Source organism: Bidens hawaiensis, unplaced genomic scaffold, assembly GCF_021521415.1.
Source record: "Bidens hawaiensis isolate Kalapana, Puna unplaced genomic scaffold, B.hawaiensis_p1.1 tig00052942_1, whole genome shotgun sequence".
Classification (NCBI taxonomy): Eukaryota; Viridiplantae; Streptophyta; class Magnoliopsida; order Asterales; family Asteraceae; genus Bidens; species Bidens hawaiensis.
The window spans coordinates 69,731-80,156 of NW_027506236.1; the positions used below are offsets into that span (position 1 = coordinate 69,731).

General features: G+C 35.9%; 1 protein-coding gene across 1 annotated transcript; it reads right to left on the reverse strand.

Annotated features, from left to right (window-relative positions):
- Positions 1 to 2,167: 2,167 nt before the first annotated feature.
- LOC143617184 (protein FAR-RED ELONGATED HYPOCOTYL 3-like) lies at positions 2,168 to 4,077 on the reverse strand. Its single transcript, XM_077089821.1, has 5 exons — positions 3,985 to 4,077; positions 3,812 to 3,910; positions 3,592 to 3,666; positions 2,835 to 3,337; positions 2,168 to 2,783 (listed from the first exon to the last, which is right to left on the reverse strand). Exons 1-5 carry the CDS (start codon positions 4,075 to 4,077, stop codon positions 2,168 to 2,170), a joined length of 1,386 nt encoding a protein of 461 aa, XP_076945936.1.
- Between the last annotated feature and the right edge of the window lie 6,349 nt (positions 4,078 to 10,426).

The following is a 10,426-nucleotide window of genomic DNA, read 5'->3' on the forward strand; positions in this document are numbered from 1 at the left end:
GAATTAGTTATAAATTTATATATGCATATTTGTGAAAGCGAATGAATTGAAGCTGGAGTTCAAGTCTACGTCAGGTCACTTTTAATTGGAGACTTAATCGAATATATGTATATAAGTTGACTTTGATACTTATCTTCCCCTTTTTATCACATGTGAGTTATTGTCATGACATCTATCTAAAAAGTTTTGACATGACCGGTTTCCTATAAAATAACACAAATTTAAATATAGTCGATAGTTGTAACTTGTAAGGACCCGTTCATTTATTAATAATATAAGTTTGGTTTATGTTCAACAATATATTAATTAAATTTATAAACAAAGCAGGCCATAAACTGTATATATAAATCTCAAGATTGCGTAATAGAGCTCATTTTTTTTTATCTTTACTTAAATTAATTTTTTATGTGGTTCTCTAAGATCAAATTATATGTGTTTACTTGACAATAAATTTTATATTTCAATTTGTTTTCTTAAACCTGGCATATATTCTCAAAATTAAAATAGTGAATACGCAGTATTACTCATGTATGTTCATGACCAGACTTGCTCTTCTATATTTCTATAACTTTGGAAAATTGATAACCAACCATTAGTCTATTTTACGTGTGGTTCCAGACAGGCTGCTTGCTTATATAAATATCAAATTCTTGTGTTTGTTTGACACATGCACTACTAGAATACTGATGTTTATTACACAGAAATAGGTTTGAAATGATTAAAAAACATCATTTTTTTTACATTCTTCTGACAAAAATGATTGTCGGAAAGAGATTCGCAGAAAAAAAATTTCATATGATATTTTGATACGGATTTTCTAGGAACATCGCCCAATTGCTAAAACACCGGCCTATACGTCGCGTATAGGCTGGTGCTCCTAGAAAATCCAACCAATTTTGTCTTATTATGTTTTTTTTTATTTTTTTCTTTGTTATTTTGTTACTATTATTATTATTATCATTATATATCCTTTTTCTTATTTAATATCCTTTCGGTGAAAAACAGTTAACACATATATATACCAAAAATCATTGTTAAATCTGTACAAATAAAAGAAAATACGACAACTAAAACATAAAATCTACGTGAAGTCCCCCAACTAAAACCGCAGTTACCGTCTGGGCGTACGTTTTTGATGTCTGCGACGAACGGCAGGGCCCAGCTAGGAATGACGCTCATAAACGTTTCTATCGCCGGTACTTGCGCAGGCGAAACCATAAAAGGAAACCCGAGGTGAGCTCCCATAGGTCGTCCACGAGGAGTTTTAAACCGCGACGCTGACTGGGACAACGAACGATTTAGCGAGGATGGGGTGGGGTTTTCTTGGCTGGGCCCCTGTGACGACGATGGGTTGTAGGAGCTGTGTCAGGGGAGATCTAGAGCGGGGGTGTATACACCTCGGGGGATTTGGTTTTTTGGGACGCCCCCGAGGATCCTCTCTTTTTTCTGGCTCTTTCTTTTTAGATCTCCCTGGAATAGCAGACAAGAGCCTGGCGAAAAAACTTTTCTTTTGATTAGGGTCATCTATGGACGATAGCGTATCTGTGATGTCCCGTAGACCTGCTACGTGGTCTGGCTCTTCGTTCGGCGGACAGGCTGGATCAAAATTAAGCCTCCTCCAGAATTGGTCAACATCCTCTATTGGGATACACGTGTCGTTAACTATGTATCCCTCAATCCGACAGGCACATGGCAGTCCCGAAGATGAATACAAATAGTGGTCGCATGAAGCGCCGCCGTCACGCACCTTGTGTATCAACCCATACTCGTTCACAAGTAGACCCAGAGCGTGAATCGACACCCTGTTTATTAGCTTCTTCAACCAGACGTGCTGTCGATGTCCTTCCATGACCTTCGAGCGGGAGGCTTCAAAAGATTTACCGATTTCTTTCTGCGAGTTGACCATTTTAAGGATTTGCCTGACAATTGTGTCGAGCGAGTTGTTGCTTCCATTGAGGTACATTTTCAGATTTGCGTGCTGGCTCTCAACTCGGTTCGTCGTAGTTTCGGCGTTCGTCGATCCAATAGGCTACAAACTTGTGTTTGTATGGATCCAGCCAGCTCTTGCGAATGTATTGCCAGACCTCTAGAAAATAAAAGGAAACGTTATTAACACGTATGTTTAGGCTATTAAAAGGAAACGTTATTAACACGTATGTTTTGGCTATTAAAAACTATCAGGTGATACGAAGTACTCACTGGCTCTATCATCCCGTATCAAATGACGCTCCATGTTGAGGCGACGGTGGTCGTACTCCTGAATCGTCGGTGACTGATACAGGACCTTCCACCAGTACGCAAAGTCCGTCCCCATTTCCGTGCTATATAGGTCCTTAAATTTTCTCCTTATATTCTCAGATATGTGCCACTTGCATAAATTTTTGGTGGCATTAGAGAAGACCGCGTCACATGCGTTCATGAGGGCCTGGTCCGCATCAGTCAGGATCACGCGTGGCTCCATACAGTCGTAGAGCATTTGTTTAAGTTTCTCCAGAGCCCAGCCGAAGTTCCTCTGCCATTCCCTGATCACAAACGCGGCGGTGATACAAAACGACTGTGATGTCGAGGTCACACCGATAAACTGAACCAACGGCCAGTCGTACATGTTGGTGTTGTACGTCGTGTCAACCATCAGCACCTCAGGGAACGCACGCCACATCTTTTGCGACTTACTATGACAGAAGAAAATTTCCTCCGTCCTGTCATCGGTATCACTCTCCCGGGTATAGAACGTGAAACTGTTGCCTGCGAGAAAGTTTTCCAGCGCGAAAGTTTTCCAGTGCCTGCATTGGATGAAATAAAACTTTGCTAAATATTACAAGCAAGACAAGTACACATTAAAACTACAAGTGTTTTGAACTACTTTCATAGAGGTGTCGCCTAGTAGCCCATCCCTCCTAATCTTGGCGGTGTGGTTGTATATATCTTTTAATACAGGTTGCACATCGGGAAACTTTTCGCGGAGGGCTGCTTCGATTTCTTGCGGCTTCACGCCAGCCCTGTGTAAACTCTCAACCATATCCAGCTGGTCGGTGTTCATTTTTATAAAAGACGCACACCCCTCCTCGAATTCAACGGGATCGTGGTTGTGAGTCTCGTTTACCACTTGAACCCTCCAACATGCACCCCTCGAGTCGTACCTGCCCAGGATCTTAAACGGACAACATTTTTTGATGCAGCCGGTACGTCTCACCGTTGCCTTTATTTTGGGTTCGCCTCCACGATTACATGCAAGGTCCACAGCGTTTTTCCTTGACCGCTGGACCACAACAACAAACCCATGCTCTCGTCCTCTAACTTTTACCCATTTCTCCAGCTCCTCGCGGCTCTCAAAAATCTGAAACAGTTTTACGCTAATTCTTAAGCCGTTTATTAAATAACATACAAACAAATAATATTAACTTAAACAAAACACATGGTGTCTTACAACATTTGTTTTATACGAAACCTTCACCTCGCGTATGTAGTCGTCATCGTACCCATCTTCGTTATTTGGATTTGGCCTGGCATAATCATTTCGCCCGTGGTGCGATGAAGACTCGGTTCCATAAAACGGATCATTTGCTACTGGTGGCTGGTACGATGACTAACCTGACCTCCGTAATCCGACCAGGCGACAGATGACGGGTACGGAAGCTGTCTACCGTAATCCGACACGAAGTACTCCTCCATACATAAATTAGAAATTCAAACAACAGTGCTAGTTGTAATAATTAATAATAATAATAATACCTATAATAATATAAAATATAATATTTTAATAATAAATAAGAATATTAAAATAATAATAATAAGATAACCGTATATTTACAAAAAGACTGTATAACAAAACCTGGTTCAAGTTTGGCAAGCCCGGCGAGCCAGTGTTACCATAAAACTGTTCGGGCTGGGTATCATACCCGACATACTCCTAACAAAACGTAATGCAGCATGTGTTAATAAAAAAAACTACCAAATTCATACTAAATAAATATATAACGAAACCTGGTTCAAGTCGGGTAACCACGATGTGCCAGGCTGATCGTTAGCAGCGTAATCCGGGTCCTCCTCTGGAAATAAATGGTTAAACCAAGACATTCTGGGTATATATAGTACAAATGTTTTATTGTTTTTCGTTGAACGATGAAACATGGGTGTCCAACAACAACATTTATAATAAAGAAAGGAAAGGAGGGAAAGGAGGGGAGCCGGCCTCCAATAATTCAGCAACATCAAGACGCCACCTATAGACCTATACGTGGCGTCTAAGGTACGAGTTGATAACCTAGTCCAGCCTTTGCAGGGCAGGTTGTAATCCAACTAAGACGCCACGTATAGGCCTATACGTGGCGTCTTAGTCATAAAAAGACGCCGCGGAAAGGTCTATACGTGGCCGATAGGGGAGCTTTTCTAGAAAAACCCACCGCTTGTCTTGTTATGTTTTATTTTCTTTTCTTTTTTCTTTTTTTTTTGTTATTTATAATAATTATTATTAATATTATTTTAATTATGAATAATATATTATTATTCACAATTCGGCAAAGCGTGTTCGGTAGCAGGCCTTATATGGGAAAATTGACATTGCAAAACGACCCTTCAATTTATTGGCTGCTATCGTTATGGACATCTTGAATCAGTTACGGTGATTACTTTGGGAAAAACTGACAGTGCCAAACGAATCCTTTCTTGGATGCTCTCGGTATCGGCACCTCAAATCCGCCTCTTCTATATCTTCAAACTCCAACGATCTTGACCTTCGGCCACCACCGACAACCGTAGTTGTGCTCACTCAAACACATATCAGTCGTCACTAAGCTTAAGCTTAGGCTTGTTATTAGTTTTATTTTTAGTTATGGGTATTCTAAGTTGGTCATGTTGCGTATATTAAAGAATTATCGGCTTTTATATATACGTATACATATATAGTAGATGTGCGTTATAAGAATTCATTGCGTCGATATAACCAGCACCAGATCGAGATGCTAGTTTGATGAGTTTCAATCTCTCGGATCCGCGGTATACATTAACGGCAGCGAGAACGCGAGCCCATACTTTGGACATATAAGTGGAAATTCGGTCATTGCTCCAGCTCAACGAGCACCAGACTGAGATATTAGTCGGGACGTACCTGAACCGGTTGACATGTATGCTGACGTGGATTTAGGCTCCGTGCTGCCGCTGATATTAACACGTTTGCATAATACACAATGAAAGCACAAACTCAAACAACAATCCATACAATAGCAATTCTCTTCAACGACCATTCAAACAAGAAGAACAGAAAAATAACGAAGACAATTGGTACTGTATGGATTGTTGTTTGAGTTTGTGCTTTCATTGTGTATTATGCAAACGTGTCAACGAATGCTGTAAACATACGTGTTAATATCCGGGTCAGCAGCGAACCTAAACCCACGTCTGCATACGTGTCAACCGGTTCAGCTAAGTGCTAACTAATATCTCAATCTGGTGCTCGTTGAGCTGGAGCAATGACCGAATTTTCACCTATCTGTCCAAAGTAGGGGCTCCCGTTCTCGCTTCCATTAGCGGATACCGCGGATCCGAGAGATTCAAACTCATCAAACTAGCGTCTCGATCTGGTGCTGGTTATCTCGACGCAATGAATTCTTATACCGCACATCTACTATATATATATACGTATATATAAAAGCCGATAATTCTTTAATGTACGCAACATGAACAACTTAGAATACCCCCAACTAAAAATAAAACTAATAACAAGCCTAAGCTTAAGCTTAGTGACGACTGATATGTGTTCGAGTGAACACAACTACGGTTGTCAGTGGTGACCAGCGGTCAAGACCGTTGGAGTTCGAAGAAATCGAAGAGCCAGATTTGAGATGTCGATAACGAAAGCAGCCAAGAAATTGAAAGTTCGTTTGGAAATGCCAGTTTTCCCAAGTAAGCCACTGTAACTGATTGAAGATGCCCATAACGAAAGCAGCCAATAATTTAAAAGTTCGTTTCGCACTGTCAATTTTCCCAAATAAGTCATGCTACTAAACGCCCTTTATCGAATTTCCAATAATAATATGTTATTGATAATTAAATATTATTAATATTAATAATAATCATAAATAACATTAATAATAACAAAAGAAAAGAAAAGAAATAAAAAAAAGGAAAAAAAAACCATAATAAGACAACAGTGGTGGGCTTTTCTAGAAAAACTCACTAACATAAATATAACATAATATAATATAATATAATATAATATAATAATATAATATAATAATATAATAATATTATTATATTATATTATATTATACAATACGCTATACAAACGTACCTCCAAAAGTCTTGCGTCGCCGCCTAACCTCGACATCTGACTCTCCGGCGTACAGCAGGTACCTAATAATAATCCGAAACTAAATGCTTTAATACTAATAGTTATATGTTTAGAATAAAAATAATAATAATAATATAATAATTAATATTTTAATAGTATTTTACTATAATTATTTTAATAATAATAAAAATATAATAGTTTATATTCAAATATTATTATTTTAATAATAATAATAATAATAATACTATTTTAATAAATACAATAATAGTATTTTATTTTACTAACAATGATATTTTCATAACAACAATATCTTAATAATAATATTAATATTTTAATAGTAATAATATAATAAAAATTTTAGCGCTAACGGTAACAATACGGAAAATCTATTTAAGTTTAGGAGGCCCGGCGAACTAGGGTTACCGTCAAACGGTCGGTGCCTAGACAAATTTCTAAAGTAAACCATTCACCAAATCTCTGTCCTAATATCTACAACTATGTCCTGACATGTAAAAAATAAAGATAAAACGAAACCCGATTTAACTCCGACAGACCGTTAGCGCTGTCTGGCATCTCCTCGTCCGACTCTAGAAACATACATGGTTTAACTCCGACTGACCGTTACCCGTCCGACATCTTCTCGTCCGACTCCGGAAACATATATGGTTTTTGGTGTTGGTTGAATGAAGAGGGTGAGGATTAAGAAAAAAAAATAAAGGAAAAAAGAAATGGTAGAGAGGGAGGGGAGGGAGCCGGGCTTCAAAAATATACAAAAGTCAATACGCCACGTATAGGGCTATACGCGGCGTATAGCCCGTACGATCCGACAACCCCATGACAGGCCAGGCTAGGACGTCAAATCGTACCCTAAAACGCCGCGTATAGGCCTATACACGGCGCCTAGGGTGGTGGTGGGGCGGTGTCCCTAGCAGGGCCCATTTTGATAAGCAAGTGTCAGAAGTTTCTGTGCATTTTCGACCAATATTTTATATATTATTTTTTCATAGTTTCCTATGTATTTCTAACCATAATTTATTATTATTATTATTATTATTATTATTATCTTATTATTATTATATATTAACTAGGTTTTATCCTCCGTATTATGGGGGTTATTTTACATTATTCGTTTTTAATATTTATATATGTATATTTGGATTTTAATTTTATTTATTGTAAGAATAGTTTATAATTAATATACATGAGGTTTGATGATTAAATGGTTTCACAAATAAATGTTATGTTATAATCCAATATTTGATGAGATTATTTTTTTAATATAATGAGATGTTATAACCCGTTTAAGAGCTATCTTGGTTTGGTGAGACATTTACCCATGAATTCGTTTAAAAGCTATCTGGATTTTGTGACCCATGATCCGCTAATGTTTTTTTACCATAAAATTGTTTATTAATTATAAATAATATCTTTTTCTTTTTAAATTAAATATTAAATTTTAGTATATCCCTATTTTATAGGATTTTCATATCAAATAATTGGTAAGATTAATTTTTAATTTAATGAGATGTTATAACTCGTTTAAGAGTTATCTGGTTTTGGTAAGACCCATACCCATGAATTTGGATTAAATCAATAAGAAACCTCCATTTAAAAATCAAGAAATCTGGTGGCTTTCATAAAAAGTAGGAGCTACCACATCGTGACACATAGGATTTTAGGGTTTTTGTTTATATGTATTATAGATTGGTAGAGTTCTTTTGTGTGGGCAAATTACTATTCAAATGTGTTGGTATATTTATTAAATATCATATTCACTTAGAGTATCACCAATAAGGAGCTCAAAAAACACTAAAAAAACATGCCTTGTTAGCTTCCACATCATAAAAACATTCATTCTTCAAAAGTTCTCAAAACCTTTCCAATAAGGAAACCCAAAAACTTTGCCACATCATCCCTTCCATTTATATTTATTTTAATTATCAATCTTTTTATTTTAATAAACTACGTCAAAGAATATTTATATGTTATTCGTTATAAAATTTAAGGTTCAAAATTAATTATTGTAAGTAACAAATTAATTTTAACGTAGAATAGGTCCAGATTAAACTGTGTTCATCAATAAAAGAAAAATTATATTAAAAATATTAAACTATCTAACTTAAATATTAAATTAATTAGCTGTATTAGTTTAAAATATTTACGTTTTTTATTTATAAATAGATTTGTATTTTATAGCTATATGCATATATACATTAAACTAGTTTTTTTCTCGGCGCGTTGCGTCGGGGCAACTGGGATTTGGTTATGTATCCATCACGAACTCGGTCGGTTTCGGTTACGTTCATCGCAGTACCGGAACTAAAAAACTCGTATAGCTTACGATACAAAAAATAACATGTTTAAAATGACATTTATACGGTCAGAAAAACCTGGAAGTTGCGGTGGCGACTCGATATGAATTCGGTTGGTCTTGGTTATGACGCATTTCAAACGAAGTTTATTCGGTCGGTAAAACCTGAGTGTTGCAGCGCGGTGGTAGCTAAACATGAATTCAATTCAATCGGTCTCAATTACAACACATTTCAAACAACGTTTGTTCGGTAGGTAAAACTTGGGCATCGTGAATTCAATCGGTTTTGGTTACATTCGTTACAGTACCATAACTTAAAAAGAGTTGCATATTAAAAGCAACAAAAGAGAAATAAATTTCATTGCAATATTCAAAAAAAATCTTGAGAATGGCCTAAAAGTAAAACTGGGCCCATGAGAAATTAAAAAAAAAAACAAATAAAAGTGGACATATCACGAGATGAGATTCGAGCATGCACACAAAAAAATATCAAGATTAAAGTCACAACACAAGCCATCAAGCCACATATAAATCTTTGGTGCAAGCATCAACTGAATTATTTAAAGAAGCAGGCAATTTTTAAAGAAAGGCAATGAAAAAGTGACTCAAGAAAGAAAGGCAATGAAAAAAGAAATATCTGCCCTCAGGGAAGAATTGAACCCGGAACCATGTCAAGAAAACTAAGCTTCTCACCATAACCAAAGCCAATGGAGCAAAGACACTTGATTGTCTTACTTTCACAAATATCTAACATATTTGAAACTTCAGGAGCCTATTTCAATATTATGGCACTAAAAGTCTCTTTTACTATATATAGATAATAGATAATCATATAGAAACAATATGATTTTAATTACCCCCTGGCCCACCACCTTTGCAGCAAACGTGTTTTTACAAGTTCTTGTACAACAACTTTACTCCAAGAATTAGACTACCACAATAGGATTGATAACCAAGAATGTCCAAATAGGACTCATGAATATAAATAAATCTCCTATTGAAGATGATCTTATCATCCCTTACTTGATCTTCTGTGTTACACGTGTTCCCTGAGGTTTCTTAATTCTTAATTTTAGCATTCATTTTTTATACAAGATTCAAGCATTTCATAAAACATTGTAATGTATAGTCTCTTTGTTCACACACCTAGGCTTGATAGAAATTACCAACAAAATCAAATCTTCAACAATACTGTTACATTTTTACCCCTCAGATTTTATACTTCACCCCTCAAGTTACCTATAGTTTTTTTATGACACAATTTCATTTCTTTGTTTTTTTTTTCTCTTATAACTTTATAACTTTTGATGTTTTATTAAATTCAAAATATACCATTGCGACAAACTTATATTTATCTACATTTTGATGTAAATTTCATTCAAAGCGGAGATATTGTAACAATCCCGAATTTTCGAAACCCCAAAAATGACCTGCTTAAAATTTTATTATTATTCGGGCGTTTATTATTTATTAGACCCGATAGTTATTATTTTGTTTGGTCATTGATCATTTATTTCATTTCGACACACGTATTAGTTTCGTTTATATTTAATAAAATATTGAAACCATTAAGCATGCACAATTTGACCCCTTAACTATGTTTTGCCCTAACTTGCATAACCAAACAAAGACCAAGGACCAATTAGCAAATAATATTCAAATTTCTTTTCTTCTTCTTCTTCCCCATTTCCCTCCATTGACCGACAACCCTTTTTCCATTTCTTGATCCCCAATAAACGCATAATAAACAAATTTAACATTACCAAATCGTTTAGTTACCAAAAACGCTTTACACCTACAGATTAATTTAGGTATTGATGCTAAAT